General features: G+C 41.9%; 1 protein-coding gene and 1 long non-coding RNA gene across 2 annotated transcripts; both read left to right on the forward strand.

The window, feature by feature from the left end:
- The first annotated feature begins 69 nt into the window (after window positions 1–69).
- On the forward strand, window positions 70–4299 carry LOC133736754 (uncharacterized). The gene is made up of 2 exons (XR_009859708.1): window positions 70–312; window positions 1586–4299. It is a non-coding gene; the product is annotated as an uncharacterized LOC133736754 (long non-coding RNA).
- Window positions 4300–5991: 1692 nt separating this feature from the next.
- On the forward strand, window positions 5992–8267 carry LOC133724834 (NAC domain-containing protein 73-like). Its single transcript, XM_062151712.1, has 4 exons — window positions 5992–6513; window positions 6588–6750; window positions 6854–7064; window positions 7183–8267. Exons 2-4 carry the CDS (start codon window positions 6640–6642, stop codon window positions 7737–7739), a joined length of 879 nt encoding a protein of 292 aa, XP_062007696.1. The 5' UTR covers window positions 5992–6513; window positions 6588–6639; the 3' UTR covers window positions 7740–8267.
- The last annotated feature ends 15887 nt before the right edge of the window (window positions 8268–24154 follow it).

Genomic DNA, 24154 nt, shown 5'->3' on the forward strand with positions numbered 1-24154 from the left:
GCGCGGGCATCGTTGCTAGTTTATATTATACATACATCCAAAGCCCGTGGACTGTTCATACTGTTCATTTAACAGTGAAATGACGGTTTTGGCATTAATTGTTCTTTACATCTACCACCCCGCCAGGTGCTGAATCGGCGTGTTTGCTCTTGCTACTTTGCTGAATTACAGTTTGAATTACAGTTTGTCGTCCTCTCCTATTTTTCTTGACAAAGACTGAGGGGACTGCTGGTTTTTATCGATTTGATCTTCGCTATCAGTCAGAAGAGAGAAAACAGAGAGAGGGAGAGAGTTCGGTTCAATTGATAAAAGGTAACTTCTTTATTGAAATTTTACGGTCGATTTTTTTGGGTACGGGCTTTTGGTATTCGATTAAGGGGTGCGATTTAATGAGAATGAGTTTTGTTGTGGGGTTTCTGATTTTGCCGATTCTTCCGTGGACAGTTCGGTTCGTTCTTTTCCTCTCTCTCTCTCTTGCTCAAAACGAATTCACCTATAGGATAGGATCAACATACCCAGTACAATTTCTTTAGGATTCGTTCTTTGTGGTCCTATATTATCAGTTTTGAACAAACGAATTCATCTCTGGCTTTGTTTTGGATTGTTGATTTTGATTTGTTCATGTTTCAATTACTCTGATTTGTTGAGTCTATGTGTATTATCAAATTTTTTCTCTGATTTTTATCTTGCAAAAATATGGGATGGGGTTGAATTTCAAATGATAATTTCTTATTATCGCTGTGAATACTTATATATTCCTCGATCATGATGATTTGCATTGTTTTTTTTTTATAATCTGAATCTCCAAACTCAAAGACAGTTTATTATCTATTATTATCATCATCATCATCATCATCAAGATGCTGTTACCATTTAATTTGTTCGGGTAGTAAACTCAGATTAGATTAAATTGATCTGCCTATATGGGCATCGCGTTACCCCCAAATCGCAAAGAGGGAAGAGAACCTGGAAAGAGTCAATCGTTATCATCACATTGTAGTATGGCTCCTAGATTTCTGGTAATAAGTGGAAGAAGGATAAATATGCAAGTGGAAGAAGGAAAACTGAGTCCAGGACCTCAGGATGTTGCCAAGTTCATGCTTCATGTAGGGGAGTGGCCTGATTTTTATGTATTATAATCGAATAAATTTTTATAAGTCGCCTTTCGAGCTAGAGCTGTTTGCTTGATAACTGTTATTTCATTTTCCTTTTTTTTGACTTTGTCAAGGGGAACCCAAAGGCTTCCTAGGCCCAAGATAAACCCCTTCGGCGCATGTGAAATGCTCCAACTGTGCATTGCAGCACAGTGCCTCGCCACTTTGACAGCTTCGGGGTTCGAACCTAGGTTGGGGAGCACACCCAACTGGGCAAGAACCACTAGGCCACTTGCAGTGGTTTATTTCATTTTCCTTAAACCCTTTTTTAGTAGTGAAATAGTTTTGAAGTATGCACAACCCAAGTGAATTATGATGATGTTATATTCTGGCATTATCATGTAAGGAAAAGGCCAACCACTTAATGAGCATATACATTTGACTATTAAGAAAATATATGCTCCTCATTTTGGACCTTTTCTTTATACCAGATGTCTTCCATTTCCTTCTATCTTTTTTGGCAGCCTGACTCTGGCTCAGGTTTTTGACTATGTGTATGTGGCACGTGTATGTCTTGGAAACCATCCAGCCACAAACGTGAGCCTATCCCAAATCGAGATAGAAGCCTATTAGTAATTGGTCGTTGATGTATCATAAGTGAATAGGAAACAGAGAGAAGTAAGACATTAATTTGAGGTGGAGTCTTTTCCCTGCAAAATGGCTGTGGATTCGTGGAGTTGGTGGTGGTGCAGGTCCCAAGCCAAGGTGGCTGTGGGTTGGTGCAGTGGTGGCGTTGCAAATTTGCATGTAGCTAAAATGGGCCGTCATTTTATGCTTTGTTGAAGTTGGATCTGCATTTTGTGTGTCACAATTTCTGGGTTCGATTAGTTGAGAAAATTAGGGGTTTTGGGAATTTTGTGTTTCGTTGGGTTTATACATATAGTGGTTAAAAGAAGCATGCTTTGATTCTTGCTCTTATACGGGAATTGACTACAGGAAACATGGCCTGTTCTGGGCAAAGTAGAGCTTTATTCATTCTCCTTTCTTTGGATAATAATATTCATTCTCCTTTTGATACATTGCGATTTGCAACTTCACTTTTCCTTCTTTTTAGTTTTTTAATGGGATTTAGATTTGTCTCCCAAATGCATTAGTTTGCTATTGTGGAAGAGTTTTCATTAAGTAAGGAAATGTCGGTGCTTAGATAGATATATTTCAATGCCTGCATCCAAGTATTAAAGTAGTCCTAGCAACCATGTGGCAGTTGGACAATTCATAAACAAAAAGCACAACCAAAAGGCTTCAGGAAATGGAGTGCTTCCAGGAGTCTTTTTCTTCCAGCAATGTAGATAGTTCTTATGCTTTGCAGACATTTGTATGACATGAACAAAAAGAAAACCAAGATCATTCATGTAGTTACGGAAATGAATCATAAAATAAATAAAGCATGGTGAAGATTAAAAATCAAATACTTCGAGGAATTCACAGAGTCCAAACGGAAGTCACAAGTTCGATATAATCAGTGAGATAATATCCAGCTTTTGGTGAAAGAAGTTAAATGGGATATTGAGAATCTGCAGATGAGATAGTATCCAGCTTTTGGTGGTGCAGTAGTTGGTTGTCATAGTGATCATTGTAGGAAGGGAAAGGTGGAGAGTTGTTGCATCACTCTACTTCGATGATTAGCTCTAGCTAGCTAAAAAGAAATATAGAGGTTCAACTTCTCTCAAAAACATACATTATCTGTGTTTATGCTAGGCTGGTTTAAATATGGTTGTCCTTCTGTCCGTCTTTCATAAGCTTTCACCGCATTCATTCTTGCATATCAATATGAGATTTCAAATCAGCAATTTGCATATGCATTGAATCTTCCACTCTACTTTCATCTTAATATGATTATTTCTGAGTTCCAAATGAGAGAGATGCAGCAGACATGACAGAATCAATTGAAGACACGTTAGAGGAGTTAATGTAAAATAGTTGGTTCTAACTACAAACATAGAACATTATACATACATCTAAAGCTGGATCCACTGTTATACTGTTCATTTAACAGTAAAATTCCGGTTCTGCCCTTGGCTTTTTCTCACAATTTCAGGTTAATTGTATCCTGACGATTTTGCCCATGCAGTCACCCGTTTGAATAACGCCACGTAGTAAATTCTAGAAACCCGTCAATAACCCACCCGTGTACTTGCTCCTTTTTTAGGCCTCCACTGACCCTTCCAGAAGTTCCATGACTTCCAGACGTCTACTGACCCAAATCTACAGATAGAGAAGAACGATCCGGAGGGAGATAGAGAGATCGAGTGTGATAGAGAGCAATCCAGAGAGATATCAAGAACGATCCATAGAGAGATAGAAAGATCGAATGTGTGTTTTTCTCAAGTATTAATTGTGTAATGAAAGTTTAGCGATTGCACACTACTTTCATTCACACTTGCTTGTTTATTGTCTTTAGCTTCTTTTACTTTGCATCTTTAACTTTAATTATACAATTATTTTTCATCTAATTAATCAGACGATCATTTTGAGATAAAAAAAACCCTAGCCTCCCTACGCGCCGCACGTGTGTTTCAACCTTCAAAGCTTCCTAGCTCGTCTAGCAGCTCGTCCTTAGAATGTCGTCATCGGACGGGCATCTAGGCAGCGCTCCTTAAATAACTTTTCTTAGGCAGGGTAACTCGACGAGATTTTGAGGCTTGGGTGGGATAAGTCTCCATGGACGCGGTCTGATTTGTTTTGGTTCGTTGGGTTGAGGAGGACGACTGTGCTTGCGGGGTAGTAGAAGGCGAAGCGGGCGGCGGAATCCGTTGTTGGTGGCGGGAGTACGGGCGCGGTTGGATTGCATGTTTGGGTGGCCGATTGCTCCTGAATCTCAGTTTGATGATGGATAGCTAGTGTTGCTTGCTTGGATAGATCGACGACGGTGGACACTGATGGTGTGGCTACTAGGCGGGATTGTCGGCGTCGACAGCTTTGATGTTGCCAATGGTGGCGGGGAAGTTGCTTGGTGGTGCCGCTTTGGAGCTACTCGTCACTCTGATTCTGTTCAGGCCTGAGCAGTTGGACCTAGTTTATGCCTTGGGTCAAGTCTTTGATCTTTTTGGGTTAGCCCTAATTCTAAGGGAAAAGAAAGTTTTTTTATTCATGATTTTTTATCTAGTTTTGCCTTTCAAATGAACTTTGGTTTTTGTTTGCTTAATTCGTAGTATCTCTAGTTGTACACCAATTGAGATCTCTAGGCGACTGGTTTACTATTTATAGGAGTTATGTTGTGAAGGTCGAGTCCTTTTGTTTTCAGACTTGAATATGTGAGCTCATTTTGTTTGCAATGAGGGTTACCTGTAAATTTGTTTGGCGCTTGTGCCAAATATAATTTTAGCATAAGACAACATTTGACGTATGTGCTTTTCTGGCCATGAATTAAGTAATGAAATTATATATATTTTTTTAGGATTAAATTCAGTTTACCCCTCTAAGGTTTGGGGGGTAATTTCATGTTAGTCCATGTCCTTTCAATTTAATCAGTTTACCCCCCAAGCTTTCCAATTTCAATCAGCCGTGTCCAATTTCTACTATTCCGTCCAATTTGGACCGTTAAGTCTGACTTTTGAGGGCTAAAATTGTCATTTCAAGACAAAAAAAAAACTATAAAAAAAAAGGAATTTTTTTTTCTTTTTTTCGTTTTTATTTTTTAATTTTTTTTTCTGTTTTTTTTTTTTCATTAAATTTTTTTTTTTTTTATATAAATTTTGTCTTCAACCTATACACAACAAGTTATAATAGGTTTATAAAAACAAAAAGATACTCTAGGTGGTTGAAAGTCTCTCGCTGATCTACGATATTTATGATATATCTCCGATAAAGAGAAGAATTTTAGGATATATCCCCAATAAAGTGAAGAAATGTCTGTGTAAAATTATTTTTTACAGATATTTACAAATAAAGTGTAAAATCGTGAAGAAATATCTGTGTAAAATCATTTTTTACAGATATTTATAGATAAAATGTAAAATCATTTTTTACAGATATTTCTTCACTTTATTGGGGATATCTCCTAAAATTCTTCACTTTATCGGAGATATATTACAAATATCGTAGATCAGCGAGCAGCTTTCAACCACCTAGGGTATCTTTTTGTTCTTATAAACCTATTATAACTTGTGGTGTATAGGTTGAAGACAAAATAAAAAAAATAAAAAATGAAAAAACAGAAGAAAAAAATTAAAAAACAGAAAAAGTAAAAATAAAAAAAAGAAAAACAGAAGAAAAAAATATATATAAAAAAAAGAAAAAATATTTTTTTTTTTTTTTTTTGTCTTGAAATGACCATTTTAGCCCTCAAAAGTCAGACTTAACATCCAAATTGGATGGAATGGACACGGTTGAGGAGAATTGACAAGCTTGGGGGGTAAACTGATTAAATTGAAAGGACAGGGACTAACATGAAATTACCTCCAAACTTCAGGGGGTAAACTGAATTTAATCCATTTTTTTATTTTTAAAATTATATTTTAAACAAATACAATTATTTGTCATCTTCCGTGCAATAAAAAAACATGAAAAGAAAATTAATAAAGTCGGTGTAAATGTCTGTCTCCTTAATTTCTATAATTTTGCATTTTTATTTGCATTTTTGTCTGTGTGGCAACAAACATTGCTCTAAATCTTCAAAAATAAAAAAAAACAAACATTGCTCTAAGAAGATCGGGACTGAGACATGAGACATGAGACTGTGATCCTTTAACTAAAGAGAGATTTTCTTGAACTTCATGAGAAGTATACATGAAATTTGTATTTAATTGTGGCCTTATTTGTTTGGATGCTTGATATTGTTTGGGCTTTCTTTGCTTAACTTTAGCCTTCATTTTCACTCTAGGTTGACATAGGAGCTGAACTTTCTCTTTCTCTTTCTCTCTATCAGACATTAGGTTGCCCCATTTCCACTCAACTTCATACCCATCTTTGTTGTTTCTTTTATATACGTATATATCCCAGATTTAAGATTTTAACAAATCAAAGCTCCCTTTGCCTTTACACAGTGTAAATAAGGACCCAGAGAAGTACATTTATCCTCCTACAAGTTTTCATATTATACATACACTAGAACAACCAAACTTTGGATGCAAGCAAACCCTATATTGTTTCTCCTTCCTTTCTTCAAACTCACTGTACTAATTTTTAGAAATGCTTCTTTCTTCGTTCATTATTTATTTTCAGCTCTCTCTCTCTCTGATCTCTCTCTAGATCTCACTAATATAGGAGCAAGCAGCAGCTATGGAGGAATATTCAACTAAATCAAGTATGCATGCAGAGGAGTAAAAGTGAATAGGAATTTGATTCCTCCCCAAACCTTGAGGCAGAATAATTTAGCAGCTGCTAGCTGCCTATAGGGGACAGGCTACACAAGAAACAAGTCTGCTTTTCTTTCCCTTTTTTCCCTTCTATTAATTCCAAGTCTAACCGCAACCCTATTCCTTTCCTTCTTAGATTATTCTAATTTGGAGTAGTGGGCATATAACTGTGTAAACAAACAAGGGAAATGACTCACTGCAATGATCTTGGTCAGGAAGACCAAACAATCATTGCCAAAGATGGCCTAACCACCAGAACATGTCCTTCATGTGGTTATCAGATCAAATACCAACAACAGGTTCAATTCCCTTTTATTTATTTTTTCAGATTTTTTTGATGTGTACGTATATACGTAGTAATTATGTAAATCAAAGTACGTGTTATATATTAATTAACTGCAGGCCGGAATTCAAAACTTGCCCGGGCTGCCAGCCGGAGTGAAGTTTGATCCTACGGATCAAGAGGTGCTTCAACATTTGGAGGGGAAGGTCTGGAGTAGTACTGATATTGCTGCAGGCAATAAGCTCCACCATCATCCTCTGATAGATCAGTTCATCCCTACAATTGAAGGGGAGAATGGAATTTGCTACACTCATCCACATAAGTTGCCAGGTACATCCTCAATGGCCGGGTTTCATTGATTTTTCATGTCATATACATGATATATATGAATGGAATGATCTTATATACGTACTTTGTCACAATATTGGTATTATAAATGAACATGCAGGAGTTAGCAAAGATGGGCTGGTACGCCACTTCTTCCATCGACCTTCCAAGGCTTACACAACAGGATCTAGGAAAAGGAGAAAGGTGCACACTGATAGGGATAGCAGCGGCGAGGGGGGCGAGACGCGGTGGCACAAGACAGGCAAGACCAGACCAGTATTTGTTGGTGGCAAAGTGAAAGGGTACAAAAAGATACTTGTGCTCTACACAAACTATGGGAAGCAAAGAAAGCCTGAGAAAACCAACTGGGTAATGCACCAGTACCACCTTGGCAATAATGAAGAAGAGAAAGACGGAGAGCTTGTGGTGTCCAAGGTGTTCTACCAAACACAACCTAGACAATGTGGGAACTCAGGTATGAAGGACTTGATTAATAATAACTCTGCCAAATTGATGAAGGGACAAAGTGGGCACAATGAGGCACTTGTTCAGTATTGTAATAATGCTAATTCCTTCATATCCTTTGATCAAAATGGCCAAGATAGATCGAGCAGTAATCCTCAAATAATTCCTCATCATTTTCCTCTTCATGATGGGTCGTTTGTTTCTTTGAAATAAGGAATGAGTGGGAGGTAATAAAGGACAAAAGAGTATACACATTCGTTCAATAAAGGCAGGTCTGGCCTATTGTTGGCTCTGAAAATTGTGAATGATGAAGTAGTTATTTCGTATGCTGATTTAGGAGGTGATATGTCGTAGGGTGATACAATAAACAAAAGTATTTGGCCTTGGGGCCGGGGGAGAGGGAAGAAGGTGATAACCTTTTTTTTTTTTTTTTTTTTTCCCATTTAAATTTATGTTTACATAGTTGGTAAATGTACAATGAACACAAATGTGTAATGTATGCATGTCCATCCAAAGACTTGAAGATTTGGTCATGCTCTGTAAGTGACAGAAAGTTGTAAACATCACATGACCCTTTGATTTGGGGAAGTGTAAATTATAAACTAAGCTATACAAAGATGATTCTTACGTTAAAGTAGTATAAGGTAGAGTGTAGCATTCATTCTCCTTACTTTCAAGTTGTAGTGATTACTCAATTTATATAAAACGATCCTTCCATTTTTTCAGAAAATGCTTGAAAAATTCCCCTGTAAGAGCTTCATTGTCAACAAAATAGAGTCTTTTGGATTCTGTTTTGTCGGTCTACAAGACTTCTTTTTACTGCTGTCCGGTCTCAGTGACTTGTGGAGGAGATTGCTCCATGTACTTTATTGAAATTTTAGTGTCAACATTACATCAGCAACCATATTCATCACACGTACGCTAGATGCGATTAATTTCAAGCTCACCAATTAAACTGGGCTCGGTAGAATTTGTAACTACTGAACGCACCATTTCGAGTGCAAGGAGTGATCCCCAAGCTTCAGCTTCAATAACATGACGACTGCTCAATGCCATATTAGCAGTTAAATCCTTAATCTAAGAGCCATATTCTCTCTTCTAAAGATGCAACCCCTTATGAACGGTACCTTCCCTTATGAACAGTATGTTTCCGTTGTTGCCTCTGCCACCTGTCACGACATTTACCGTCTTACCGTCACCTCTACTTTTGTCGACCTCGCACCGCTTCGACCTCGCACAGCTTTGTTAGTTCTATTTTGGTTGTTTTTATCAACAGAGAGAGAGAGAGAGAGAGAGCCAAGAGAGCAGAGTGATCTGGGTAGAAGAAAAAGGAAGAAGAGATTTCCAATCGCAAACAAATCTCCATGACTCCTTCATTTTTTTTTGGAAGCTCTCCATAACTCTATCCCCTCCACTGTTATTCAAGTCGACATCAGTGCATCATTGTCGATTTCGAGCAAACTCATCCTCGCGGGTAATTTCTATAGCATGCATGGAGTCAAATTTTAGCTACATCTTTGAATTCTGTCAGTACCAATAAATCCGTTAATTTTTGCTGCAGAGCTTCGTGACTTTGTAGTTATCCATTACTGTAATGGAAGCAAGCCATCATATTTGACACATACGTTTCTGCATGTGATTGATGGTATTCCAATTGGTGTATTGATCAAGTTAACTATTATGTGCTTGGTTTGGTCTTACAGGTTTGAAACAAGATCAGTTACAACATTTGCTGGAGAAAAGTTATCCAGAGATGTATTCAAGTAAAAATAGGTCCCCAGGTTGTAAAAGTAGCTGCTGCAGTGCATTCTAAAAGCCTATTTCCGGTACTGTTCACATGGACAAAGATGTAGTTAACAAATTTGACCCTTATATTATTCCTTAATGTCTTCGCAGGTCTGTGTTTGTACGTTTTTCCTCGGTTTGATATTATTGGCTTACTACATCAGTTTTTAGCTCTTGTGTTGAAGGAATATCGATTTAGTGTGCCTTATAATCAAACTAGAAGTAGCAATAGGAGAAAAGGTTCTAGATTTCCCAATCCTACACGGATTGGTATTCCTTGTAAAATTAGAACTAATACTTTGTAATCCCTATATATAGGGCTCCTATTCTCAATAATGAGAAGACAATTCTCTCTACAATTCTCTCTCGAATCTCTTTAAACACGTTATCAGCACGAGCCCTAACCACAAAACAGAAAACCAAAAACCAAAACCCGAAAATCCTCTTTCACCACCGCAGCCCCTAGCCCGAGCTAGCCGAGCCTTCGCTGCAGCCTGCCCCCGCGCACCCCGCGCTACGCGCTCGTGCACTTGCAGCTCTCTGTATCGCTGCCCCTACTGCTCGTGTTCTCTGCTGCCCCTGCAGCGTTTACTTCCTAGCTGCATCTGCAGCCTTTTCGGACCACCAAACCGGACCAGCAGCAGCAGCTTTCTGCCTAACTCCCTGCAATACTCGGCAGCAATCAAAATTCTTTGCTGCATCACCACCGAGCCATCTGCCACGACCAGGATTGCAAACCGTTTGCAATCCTAACTTAGGATTGAACTGCTACTGCAATCCTAACTCTGGATTGAAGCAGTTTTCGGCCTGCATCCCTGCAACCTTCGGTAGTAACTCAAACCTACTACCGCCATCACCACCGAACAATTAAGCCCCGACGAGGATTGTAAATAACCTGCAATCCTAGATTAGAATTGAAGAAGCATCTGCAATCCCAACTAAGTATCAAGCTTCCGAAAGTTCAAAAATTCAAGAATCAAGTGTTCAAGCTCCAAACAAACAAGTAAGTATTTATAATTAAAGTTCCCGTTTTTCGTACTTTAATTTCTCCTTCTTTTCTTCGGGGACTTGAAAACCTCCCTTCTTCTACATCCCACATTTCTTATAACGTGGGTTCGATCATTGAAAAGCGGAATCGTGGGGATTCACGCAATTAACGAACTAAGAGCGTTCGTAAGCTACGAACTAAGAGCGTTCGTGAGCATCTATTTTGACCATTCAAACATCATTGTTTCGGTCTAATCCAAATTTCTTGGAAATCGATTTCTTGGTAGCTGTTTCTACTGAAGAATACGGAACGGGAAGTGTGTGTGGATCATGATGGGGAGAGAGAGAGAGAGATAACACCGCATGTATAGTGGTTCACCTTGCTCTTGAGGCAAGGCTACGTCCACTTAGAGATTCTACTATGAGTGAGGTCAAGTGACCTTTGTAGTGATACAAGTATAGGGATCAAGTATAGGGATCATGGATCCATCCCTTCTAAGAAGGGGAGGACTTCCTCTTATAGCTAAAGGAAGTCCCCATCTAGTTTACATTTCCGATGTGGGACAGAATACATATATTTACTTCTCTTGAAGGCCTCTTGGAGAGCATGGGAGGGTGGCCTCCCTACGAGGTACCGGTCGACCTCCACCATAGCGAGGTAGCTCGGGTGTCGGACTACCGGATGCATGTCGTAGGCGGGACTAACCATGTCGCGGGGCCCACCTATGAGGTCGTTGCTTATGCTTGGCGGTATGTAATATAAGTGATATCAACAAGTCCCCCAAGTCCCTGAGTAAGAGGCGCTTCTTGGTTGGGGAGTTTAAGTATGATGCCGCCAAGTATGAGTGATGACCTTGTTGAACGCTATACCCATACTAGTCCCCCAACTCCGTAAGTAAGAAGGGACTCTACGGGTATGTTGGTGCCCCGGGGCCCTCATCAAGCTAGTACCTGCAAATAAGATGAGTGCACACAAAGCATATTGATTGCGCTAGGGCAATCGAAGTGACATTTGAGTCAAATGCATCGAGGTGCCTGAATGTTTATATGAGATGTATGTTACACATTGTGTGTATGCACGTACTATGTAATGTTTGACATACGACGTATAAGTCGAAAATGTATGTGATTATGATAGCATACAAAGTGCATAGGATGCAAAAATGTGTGATGAACACGATGACACATAATGATATGTAATGTTGTATGCACGTGATACATATGTGTTAGGATCGGGAGTGTTGTTACTCGCCGAGTCCCCCAAGTCACGTAGTTAGTACAGTCGAAGTTTAGGACTTGAGTTATGTTCGACGATACCGGTGAGGTTGAGCAAAGAGTTCCGGCATCGTAGTATATATTGACAATACTAGCGAGACTATGGCGTGACCATGATAGTCCCCCAAGTATAGGTTAGAGGAAGGATCTCTAACTTACTTAACCCGAACGTATAAGCCATAACCTGATTGTTTGGCTCATGTGTAACGGGAATGTAAGAGATGAGCTCGCTCATGTTGAGTGGGTGTGAGTTTTGTCCTATGGTCTTATTAATGGGATGTAAAAGAAATTTAATTGTTGCGATCAACAATAGGTGAAAAATTTCAATATTTCCATTAATAGACCATAACACGAAAGTATGAGCGTGAAGCTCAATGATAGTCCCGGTCGGGTACTATCTCCACTTGGTGATAAGTGGTATGAATAAGTCCCCCAAGTATAGAGAATGCTCGGGAGGTGAGGGCTTGAGCCTATGGTTCCCGATGGGGTAGAATGAGGATTTGGGTCTCTGATACCCGGAAGGGTATATTGAGGATTTGATGCCTCTTGTACCCGGAAGAGTAGAATGAGGACTGGAGCCTCTGATACCCGGAAGGGTAGATTGAGGACTGGAGCTTGAGGACTTGGGCCTCTGATACCCGGAAGGGTAGATTGAGGACTGGAGCCTCTGATACCCGGAAGGGTAGATTGAGGACTTGATGCCTCTAGTACCCGATGCTTGATGCCTCTAGTACCCGATAGGGTAGAGTGAGGGCTTGATGCCTCTAGTACCCGATAGGGTAGCATGAGGGCTTGATGCCTCCGGTACCCGATAGGGTAGAGTGAGGGCTTGATGCCTCTAGTACCCGATAGGGTAGCATGAGGGCTTGATGCCTCTAGTACCCGATAGGGTAGAGTGAGGGCTTGATGCCTCTAGTACCCGATAGGGGTAGAGTGAGGGCTTGATGCCTCTAATACCCGATAGGGTAGCATGAGGGCTTGATGCCTCTCGTACCCGATGGGGTAGCATGAGGGCTTGATGCCTCTCGTACCCGATGGGGTAGCATGAGGGCTTGATGCCTCTCGTACCCGATAGGGTAGAGTGAGGGCTTGATGCCTCCGATACCCGGAAGGGGTAGAGTGAGGGCTTGATGCCTCTAGTACCCGATGGGGTAGCATGAGGGCTTGATGCCTCTAGTACCCGATAGGGTAGAGTGAGGGCTTGATGCCTCTAGTACCCGATAGGGTAGCATGAGGGCTTGATGCCTCTAGTACCCGATAGGGTAGAGTGAGGGCTTGATGCCTCTGATACCCGGAAGGGTTGGATGAGGGCTTGATGCCTCTCGTACCCGATAGGGTAGCATGAGGGCTTGATGCCTCTGATACCCGGAAGGGTAGGATGAGGGCTTGATGCCTCTCGTACCCGATAGGGTAGCATGAGGGCTTGATGCCTCTCGTACCCGATAGGGTAGCATGAGGGCTTGAGCCTCCTTAACCCAATGGGGTTGAATGAGGGCCAGTAGGCCTCCTTTACCCGGTGGCGTGGCCCCGGGTAGAATCAGAGATTGAGCATTGTAACCTCGTTGGGGTATACGGTAGCTTTCGCCTCCGGTACCTGGTGGCGTGGCCCCGGGAAGAATGATGGCATTTGCCTTGTAACCCCGTTGGGGTACCTCGCCGATTGGAGAGGATTTATGTAATGATATGACCGTGACTTACCCCTTGGGGGTACCGCTCTCGGGGTGAGGATTTGGATGCAAGGGACTGGACCTTGGCTTTTGTAAGGGAGCTACCCTTTAGTGATCCCGTTGGGATACCTCACTCGAGTAGAGGATTTATGAGGGCCCGTAGGCCTCATGTACCCGATGGGGTAGATAGGCTTGAGCCTTAGCACCTTGTGGAGTAGATAGGCTTCGAGCCTCGTGTACCCGGTGGAGTGAATGAGGATTTGAGCCTCGTGACCCGGTGGGGTGAATGTGAGGGCTTCAGCCTCCTTAACCCAATGGGGTTGAATGAGGGCCGGTGGGCCTCCTTTACCCGGTGGCGTGGCCCCGGGTAGAATGATGTAACCCCGTTGGGATAACCGGTGGCCCTAGGCCCCGGTACCCGGTGACATGGCCCCGGGTAGAATGACGATATTAGCCTCGCAAGATAGGAGGAGATTTATGCAAGCATTTGACCTTGACTTACCCCTTGGGGGTACCTCGCTGGGGCGAGGATTTTAAGTGCCGTATTTGACACTAATTTAGTGCCATATGTATATATGTAACAATTTTAATTGGTTTGCAATTAAATTAAAGCATATATGGCATGCATGTTTAACATGTACTTGTAGTGGAAATACTAGTAAGGATTTGCACTTTTGTAAGCATGCCTAAGAATTATTGAGACATTCCACAAGCATGACATAAACATTTAGGCAGAATAGATATGATATCGAAAATTAATGTATTTTGTAGACATGCTTTGATTATAGTAATCGCCATTGAAGCATGTAAAGCATTGTATTAGCTCAAATTGAAAGAGCGTAAGCGAGAACTTATCTGGAGCCGTTTGAAGATGATATAACCATTGTAAATAATGGTGGAGTTATCCGAATACGAAATTTCGATCGTTGTGCGTTGCCTGGTGTCTAGAGAGGATTGATGGGTAATTCAAAGAAACCCCCTTTCTTATTAGACTACCTCGAAGGAGATAGCTGATGTCGAAGAGGAAACAAAGCTAAGTTGTCAGTGGAGAGTTCGACTTAACCATGACCCGTAAGGTATAGCATAATGCTTGATAAAGATATATAATTTGACCTTCATGAGATAAAGTGAATGATTAATACACAAATTTGTGTGATAGATACTAGCATCTTTAGCTTGTGTTTGTATGTTGATAGAATAGACAAAATTATTACTCCAACCATACGTATTGAGTAAGCATTTGAAAGTGTAAAACTTTTGACTTATTCTTTGCTGGAAGAATAAGTGGCATGCATGCTTGGATTCTATTATAATTGCATGATGGGAAAGCATGGATACCATGTATATGTGTAGGCATTATTAACGTATGGCAGTTTCACATTAGGTGAGCAAGCCTAGTCTTTAATATACATGCAGCAGCTATGTGGAAGTTTGTCCTCTTTTGACATGCAAAAATACATATATGTAATGGCTGTATGAATTGGTCTTTGAATGAAAGACTAGAGAAAATTAGTAGGTGATAATGAATATAAATCAAAGATGCATGTGATAAGCAACTGAATAATAACAGATGTACGTTGTACATGCGTATAAGCAGACAAGTGTCTCTAATAGCCCTTGATCGTGGAGGGTCCTGGACCTTGCATATAACTGACATAAGTGAATGATGACATATGGGCCATCAGATGGCGAAGCATGTTTAGCCGGTCATGGGCTCATAACTTCATGGCACGTGAAGTGCTGAAGTTAAATAATTTTTGGACAGCAATGATTAATGATATAAATAAGGGAGCTTATCTTTGTGTGGATACAAGAGTTGCCTGGAAGGAGCTCGGTGGTCAAGTCTCTGATAGTGAGGAAGCCACCGAGAGTTCCGGTATGCTAGGCCCCGGGATGAAGGCAGTGAGTCAGGGATGCCGTGTCTGCTGGGAGGAGAGAGGTAGCGAGACCTCAAAAGGTGAACTGGGTGCCGGAGGCTAGTGGGTACCGGAGAGGTTTTTTTTTTTTTTTTTTTGAATCCCGGAGTCTCTGATGCTTGAATGTTGGTGGAGGGCTGGGTACCCGGAGAGATTTTCAGGTTCCCGGAGGGATTGGGCAGGGAACCGAGGGAAACGTATCCACTGATGTCATGGAGTCGCAGGTGCCCGGAGAGACCAGAGACCAGTTGGGAAATCGAAGATCGATGGGTGTCCGGGATTCGGTGAGAGATACCGCTCGGTAAGCAAAGCTGGGATTGAGGCTGGCGGTACCGTGAGACCGCTTGGTAAGCAAATCGGGGTTTGAGGCTGCCGGTACTGTGAGAGCAAAGCTGGGGTTAAGGCTGCTGGTACCGGATGGTTGTTGCACCGAGATGGCGGTGAGGATCACCATAGAGCTACTGCCGGAGGCTAGTGGGTACCGGAGATGCCCTTTTTTTTTTTTTTTTTCAAGTGAGCTGGAAGATCGATGCGGCCCGGCTGGATTTGGCAAGCTATCAGAGAATGTTTAAGATGTCGAACAGGGATCTTCACCATGATGAGTTGCCGGGAGTTGAAAGTGCTGCCGGGGTGCAAAGTCGACGCCGATAGCGAAGTAGCTGCTGGCGGAGCTGTCGGTACTTGACCCAATTGAACATTGGCTTTGACCCGGGAAGGCCCAGAGGATACCGGAGGATGCTGAATTGTTGGGTTGACTCCCCGAGATCATCCGTTTCCCCTTTCCTCCCTTCAGTTGAAGAGGATGCCGGACGGGTTGTAATAGTGCGGTACCGGAGGAGATTTTGTCCTAAGTGGTTCCCGGTGGCGTGGGTTGACTTGGCCACTAATTTGGACGGGACCGAGATGTGTTAGTCTGTGGATCCGGTGATGTGTTGTAAGTTGTTGAACGGGAGCTGGCTGCCTGCTCCAAGTGGGTTCATATGCAAGTGGGCCTAGACTCTCCGAGTATGGCATGTTGCATGGCAGAGGAATGAAGAGAGCGGTATGCGAGAAGAGTAGGGTCCCGGGAGTGTTTGAATTCATGGGTGCCCAAATAAGAGTGCAGGGTGTGCGTACCGTTGATTCATGGGAGTCCCGGAGAGTGAGGCTTGAGTGGGGGTTGAGGGTACGGGGATGTGCATGTACCTGATGACTCATGTACCCAATGGCTCATGTACCCGGAAGCTCATGTACCCGTACATGACCCTTGCTCAAGGTCGGAGGCTCGTTACCCAAACTTAGGGACCCTCCTTCTAGCGCCAATGTTTCTACTGAAGAATACGGAACGGGAAGTGTGTGTGGATCATGATGGGGAGAGAGAGAGAGAGATAACACCGCATGTATAGTGGTTCACCTTGCTCTTGAGGCAAGGCTACGTCCACTTAGAGATTCTACTATGAGTGAGGTCAAGTGACCTTTGTAGTGATACAAGTATAGGGATCAAGTATAGGGATCATGGATCCATCCCTTCTAAGAAGGGGAGGACTTCCTCTTATAGCTAAAGGAAGTCCCCATCTAGTTTACATTTCCGATGTGGGACAGAATACATATATTTACTTCTCTTGAAGGCCTCTTGGAGAGCATGGGAGGGTGGCCTCCCTACGAGGTACCGGTCGACCTCCACCATAGCGAGGTAGCTCGGGTGTCGGACTACCGGATGCATGTCGTAGGCGGGACTAACCATGTCGCGGGGCCCACCTATGAGGTCGTTGCTTATGCTTGGCGGTATTTAATATAAGTGATATCAACAGTAGCATTAAGGCTCGGAAATCTTAATACTAGTTTTCGTGGAAGCATTGACTCCGAAACTAATCCGTTCTTGTTTCTCCTTTTTGGATATCAAACTTGAACGAGCTCGATTTTACTCCATTGGATTCTACGGGCACGGGATATTTATTTGCCTACAATCCAAGAGCCATGTTCTAAAGGAACCGCTCAAGACTCACAAACTGAGATAGAAAATTCCAGGGCATTTACCCTGATGAAGCGCCACATGAAGATGGCCCTCCAGTTTGAGTACATGAATGAGGATAACGCTAACAACCTTTGGGTTGCGCCTAGTGAACTTTTTAGTAACATTCACAACTTTCCGAACATGGAAGCACGATGGAATAATATCTGCTTCACTAAAACTTTGAAAGAGTTATGAAATATTGTTCGGAGGCTCTCTGCATCATATTATTTATGCATGATTGTGGAAAACACAAAAGAACAAATTGATTGAGAAAACCCTAACATGACCATAGGAGTCATGACTTTGAGGGTATAGGGTTGGACACCATGGCGCCACTTTTTGGCCATGATTGCACTATTCCAACGCCATTGGTCCTAGGGACCATATGTATTGTGTCAATACATCTCAATCAAGAGAGCATCCTCTTCATGGTATTTTATGGAGTACCTGATTAATGGTAATCAAGATATCGAGCTATAAAAGACTTTAAATCTGGCGATGAAGATAGAATACCGCAGATTTTTATTCAGAATAGTCTTTTAATTTCCAAGAATTATGTACTGGCAATTATGCCTTAATCAATAAAATGACTTATTGGATTATCTCTTTTCCTCTAGGCGTACTCAATTAAGTATGATGTCTAGGAAAGTAATTGAGATTAGTGGTACTTAAGAGAGCTTTGCTCCACCAACATCTCTCTCTACTTCCCTGGTCATATTTAATTGGAATTACAGAACGAATTGATTGACTACAATTTGTCTAATGTTTGATTTTACTTTGGATTAGATTATGGTCACGAAACTTTGATGTAATCATTGGCTATTATTAATAAAGTATCGATTTATTTTATCTCATGTCATGGACATATTTTTCGAACTTTATTACTTAAAAGATATAAGAGCCAATGGTTTTCATGCGGAAACGCATTGTGAGAATGGACAGGAGTTCCTTTGCATCACCTCTAATAACTACGGACATAAAAGAGTCTTAGAGAAACTTATGTGTCACTCTAGTGGGTTGTATGCAACCACTATTCGAGTCATTGAATCCAACCATGTCATGAGAGATGATTTATGGGATTCTGACACATATAGGCTTTGGCACGACCGTTTGGAACACCCAGGTCGTGACATGATGATCCGTATATTAAAGACTTCACACGGACATCCCTTTTTCAGAACGAAAGAAAGTAAAACTTGAAATTTGGATCAAGGAGGAGCACCTGCGCCTCACGGCGCCTTCCCCCTTCAAGTTCGGCCACCACAGGCCGGCGTCGCCATCCCCCTGCGGCCCAAGGGTGGCTTTGACGCCACCTCTGCTCCCCTGACTCCAATTTCTACTTCTAAAGTCAATTGTGACTTCGTGGCTCAACCAAAATCCTCATTGGTTATTTCTAAAGCCCATTATTTGTTCTGCAAAGCCTGCTGCTTTAGCAAAATTAGGATCGAGACCATCCTATGCAAAGGACACTAAAGAAAATATACCATTCTTGCAAAGAATCCAAGGTGATATTTGTGGACCTATTCAACCACCATGCGGACCATTTAGATATTTTATGGTGTTGGTTGATGCATCGACACGCTGGTCACATGTCATGCTATTGTCCACAAGGAACGCTGCATTTGCTAAACTCCTAGCACAGATAATTAAGTTAAGGGCTCACCACCCTGATCATCCTATTAAGTCTATAAGATTAGACAATGCTAGGGAGTTTACATAAAAAACTTTTGATGATTATTGCATGTCCATTGGGATAGACGTTGAACATCCAGTTCCTCATGTTCACACCTAAAATGGTCTCGCAGAAGCCGCCATTAAACGACTACAAATGGTCGCTAGGGCATTGGTAATGCGCACCAATCTCCCTATTTCTGCTTGGGGCTATGCAATATTGCATGCAGCTGTGCTTATTCGTCTGAGGCCCACTGCCACTCAACCCTTCCCTGCATCCCAGATGGTAACTGGGTATGAGCCTAATGTCTCACACTTACGCATATTTGGGTGTGCAGTTTATGTGCCAATTGCGCCGCCACAGTGCACCAAAATGGGTCCTCAACGACGATTAGGCGTTTATGTTGGATATGATTCTCCAACGATTATCCACTACATAGAACCCTTGACAGGCGATCTCTTTACCGCTAGATTTGCGGATTGTCACTTCGATGAGATAGTCTTCCCGTCGTTAGGGGGAGATAAGAACATGAATGTTCAACAGGAACGACAGGAATTGTCGTGGTCTGTTCCTACTCTGTCTCATCTTGATCCCCGAACCGCATAGTCCGAAATTGAAGTGCGGAGAATTCTCGATCTTCAGAACGTAGCAGAATCGATGCCTGATGCGTCTTCTGATATCGCTAAAGTGACGAGATCACACATACCTGCTGTAAACGTGCCTGCAAGGATTGATGTCCCTAAAATTAGAGGACATGACGCCATCTCAAGGATATCTGAGCATGGGGCCAACGTCCCCACTCACAGTGATGGTGACGTTGTGGCTAGGCCCATGGCTCCTGCCAGGAAGCGCGGGAGGCCTATAGGTTCGATGGATTCTCGCCCAAGAAAGAAAAGTGAGTTTGGCACAAAATAATCCATTAATCATCGATGTAAATAATCCATCTCATGAGAATATTCCGGATTATGGTTATGTCCAAGAGACATCATTGGGGGACGCTCCAAATGTCAGAACCAACTCCAGAGAATAGAGAGATCTCCATAAATTACACTAGTGTACATGAGATGATGGATAGAAATTCTATGGCAATTGATGATGCGTTTGCATATCATGTTGCAAAAGGAATCATAGAATATGATGATATCGAACCTCGCTCTGTTGAAGAATGCCAACGAAGAGCGGATTGGCCTAAATGGAAAGATGCGATCCAGGCTGAATTGGATTCACTAGCAAAAAGACAGGTATTTGGGCCTATAACGCAGACACCCCCAGATGTAAAACCTGTTGGCCATAAATGGGTCTTTGTTAGAAAGCGTAATGAGAAAAATGAGGTGGTAAGATATAAAGCCCGCCTCGTGGCGCAAGGTTTCTCACAACCCCCTGGAATCGACTACGAGGAGACATATTCTCCCGTAATGGACGTTATAACGTTCTGCTACCTTGTCAGTTTGGTAGTTTCTGAAAAACTTGACATGCAGCTTATGGATGTGGTTACAGCATATCTCTATGGGGATCTAGATTCAGAGATATATATGAAGGTTCCAGATGGACTTCAATTACCCAAATCAAGTGGCTCTAAACCACGGAGCGCGTTTTCAATAAGATTAAAACGCTCACTATATGGATTAAAACAATCCGGACGGATGTGGTATAACCGTCTAAGTGACTACTTGATTGGAAAGGGATATATTAATAATGAAATATGCCCATGCGTGTTCACTAAAAGAACAAGTTCCGGATTCGCAATCGTAGCAGTTTATGTCGATGACATGAACCTAATTGGAACTCTAGATGAGTTAAAGGAAACTCCTAAATATTTGAAATCCGAATTTGAGATGAAAGATCTTGGGAAAACACGATTTTGTCTCGGTTTAGAACTCGAGCACCGTAGTGATAGGATTTTGATCCATCAGTCTGCATATACTCAGAAAATCTTAAGGCGCTTTAATGAAGATAAAGCAAAGCCTGTGAGTACTCCCATGATCGGTCGTGGTCTTGAGCCCGGAAAAGATCTGTTTCGTCCAAAGGATGAGGACAAAGAACCATTAGAGGACGAAGTGCTCTATTTAAGTGCAATAGGCGCATTATTGTACTTAGCTCAATGCACAAGACTAGATTTCTCATTCGCAGTGAACTTGTTAGCTCGACATAGCTCTGTGCCAACACGCCGCCATTGGATTGGTGTAAAGACAATCTTTCGATACCTAAGAGGTACGATTGATATGGGCCTATTTTATCCCTACAGAGAGAAGAGGAATGACGGAAGAATGGGATCGGACCCCATTAGGCATGGTGCCGCCGTCCATAACATGACCGTCGGCCATGTTGTCACCGCCAGCGCCGCCGCCGCCCATGGTGGCCGGCCTCACCCTATTCCCCTCCATCAAAACGACAACAATGTTTTGATGGGTTTTGCTGATGTAGGGTACCTCTCTGACCCTCACAAAGGTCGCTCCCAAACAGGTTATGTCTTTACCATGGGAAGCACTGCGATATCTTGGAGGTCTACGAAACAGACCCTTGTTGCTACTTCCTCGAATCATGCAGAGATTATTACTCTACATGAAGCCGTTCGTGAATGTATATGGCTAAGGTCTGTAATTAGACATATTCAAGGAAGTTGTGGTTTTTAAGTCTACCACAGATGAACCTACATGCATTTATGAGGATAATGCAGCTTGTATTGAACAAATGAAGTTAGGTTTCATCAAGGGCGAAAACACCAAGCATATATCGCCTAAGTTCTTTTATAATCAGCAACAGCAATCACTTCTAAAGATTGAAGTGAATCAAATCCGATCAGAGGATAATGTAGCGGAATTATTCACTAAGTCGTTACCTAAATCCACCTTCGAGAAATATGTGAAGAGCATCGGATTGAGAAAGTTATCCGAACTCCCACGATTGTAGCAATCAGGGGGAGATATTGACATCAGGGGGAGTTATGATGTCTACATGTTCGATCTCGAAGAGTGAAGGACGTGTTGTGCTATTTTTGTCCTTCGACCAGGGTTATTTTTATCCCACAGGGTTTTTGTTACCTGGCAAGGTTTTTAACGAGGCAACGGATGAAGCGTCACACCAAGTTTGAGCGGCACAAGGGGCAGTGTTGAAGGAATATCGATTTAGAGTGTGCCTTATCAAACTAGGAGTAGCAATAGGAGAGAAGGTTCTAGATTTCCCAATCCTACACGGATTGTTATTCCTTGTAACATTAGAACTAGTACTTTGTAATCCCTATATATAGGGCTCCTATTCTCAATAATAAGAAGACAATTCTCTCTACAATTCTCTCTCGAATCTCTTTTACTTAAACATGTTGAATTTTTTGAATGGTCTTTGGTTCTTTCTTTATTTTATCGTATGCCATGTCTTATTACCAAAATAGATATAGAAGAACGACCTTATATCCTAAGGCATCCATAAATTTCCATAACCATGGTGCTCCAAATATTGGAAATCCATAACTGCATGCAGCCACCAAGTTTCTCACCCTTAATTTCTTTCCTCAAGAAAACACATTACTGATCCAATTTTCTTGGTTAGTTAGAAATCACAAACTTAGAAGCCTACCTTATTTCTAGACCAAGAAAACCAGCCTTCTCCGGATTTGCAACATTTTGATAGCATAGATCTACAGAGCTTGAAAAGAAACTAAGTGAATACTCTCTCTTTTTTCTCCCAATTTTTCAATGCATGTAGTTTTGTTAAATTGGTTCTTAGATTATTGGGGTGTTCTTCGCCTTCTCTGTGTTTGGTTATGGTTATTGGCTCCAACATCAATTAATCACCTGCTTTGCTTTCTTTTTCCTTTTTCTTTTTCTTTCTCTTCTTTTGCAAAGCAGATTCGCTCTTTGCCTGATGACGCAAATATTGACAAATCTATAGTTACTTGCAAAAACTAGATAGCTTGAGACTGCTTGATAAAACTAAATACATCCAATAAGAAATTCTGTATATCAATTCATGTTAGAATGAAAACAGATTGCTTCTTAGGAGCCCGTGTGTAGCAATATAGTATCTGTCTTGGTGATTCAAACAATATTTTTCTGATTCTAAAGCTACACACTCTTTAATTTGCAGGAAGCTAGAGCATTATTAGGAACTATGTGAATATCGTAAAGGAAACATAGAAGTTGGTTTACATGTATTTGAAGGGGAATATATATTTGTTAGAGAGAATAAATCATTGGCTTCAATCAAGCCATAACCTAGACTACCGTTTCTGCTTTACTGTGTAATTACTGTGATAGCATCAGTTTAGGATCTGTTTTATATTGTTGTAAATGCACATTATTCTCTCTATGTAACAGCAGCATATCTGCTGCTATATAAGCTGTATAGTTGTATAAACAAAGTAATGAAAATCACTTTCTACATGGTATCAGCCTAGGTCTAGGATCCATACCTGTGCCTAATCTTCTTCTCACGTCTTGTTCTTCTCCTCTGTCTCTCCTTTATCTTGTGTCTCTTCTTCCCCATGGCTGCCTTTCCTCCCTCTTCTGCTCCCTCACAAGCTCCTGCCCCATTCCCCACCCTTAATGACACCAACTACCTCACTTGGCTTCGTCAAATCAACCACGGTCGTAATTCCTATGGCCCTTCCACCGCACACCAGCAACTGTTTAATTCCTATGGCCTTTACACCTCTCCCTCTTGGGCTGCCCGCCCTCCCCCATCCATTGGACTCGGTCCAGCCCCAGCTTGGTGTCCACATTGCCACACCGGCCATCATGGGCTGCATCAATGCCCTCACCGGTTTTCAGGACCATCCTCTGCTGCACCGTTTGCTGGTGCTCACTCCGCTGCTAATCCCACTTGGTACCTGGATACAGGCGCTACCCATCACATGACCGCCATGCCTGTCACTAATCCTCACTCATACAATGGTCCTCATACCGTTTTTATGGGTAATGGGGACTCAATGCCCATTTCTCATACTGGTACTCTTCCTTTCTCCTTGGGCTCCTCCCAATTTTCCTTACAAAATGTCTTTCGAATTCCATCTATTCGTAAAAATCTCCTATCTATAGCTCGCTTCACTAAGGATAATACAGTTTGTTTTCTTTTTGCTCCTGATTTTTATCAAATTTATTGCTTACTTTCTGGTCGTCTCTTGTTTCAAGGTCCATGTACAAATGGCCTGTATCTGCTCAATCTGTCTAGCGTCTCCACCACTCCTCAAGCTCTCGCCTCTATTCACTCCTCCATTTGGCACAATCGCCTCGGTCATCCATCATCTGATGTTTTGTCTCGTTTAGGTTCTTCCCTAGGTTCAAAGTTGTCTTTCCGTACTTTTTGTCGCGAGTGTGCCCTTAGCAAATCTCATAAAT

This window comes from Rosa rugosa, chromosome 1 (genome assembly GCF_958449725.1).
Source record: "Rosa rugosa chromosome 1, drRosRugo1.1, whole genome shotgun sequence".
NCBI classification, from domain to species: Eukaryota; Viridiplantae; Streptophyta; class Magnoliopsida; order Rosales; family Rosaceae; genus Rosa; species Rosa rugosa.

What these genes read in the sequence shown, in the direction of transcription:
- LOC133724834 (XM_062151712.1), top strand. Translation starts at nt 6,640, where the DNA reads ATGACTCACTGCAATGATCTTGGTCAGGAAGACCAAACAATCATTGCC. An exon ending in AGATCAAATACCAACAACAG is followed by an intron (nt 6,751 to 6,853) that starts GTTCAATTCCCT and finishes AATTAACTGCAG; the next exon opens with GCCGGAATTCAAAACTTGCC. An exon ending in TCATCCACATAAGTTGCCAG is followed by an intron (nt 7,065 to 7,182) that starts GTACATCCTCAA and finishes ATGAACATGCAG; the next exon opens with GAGTTAGCAAAGATGGGCTG.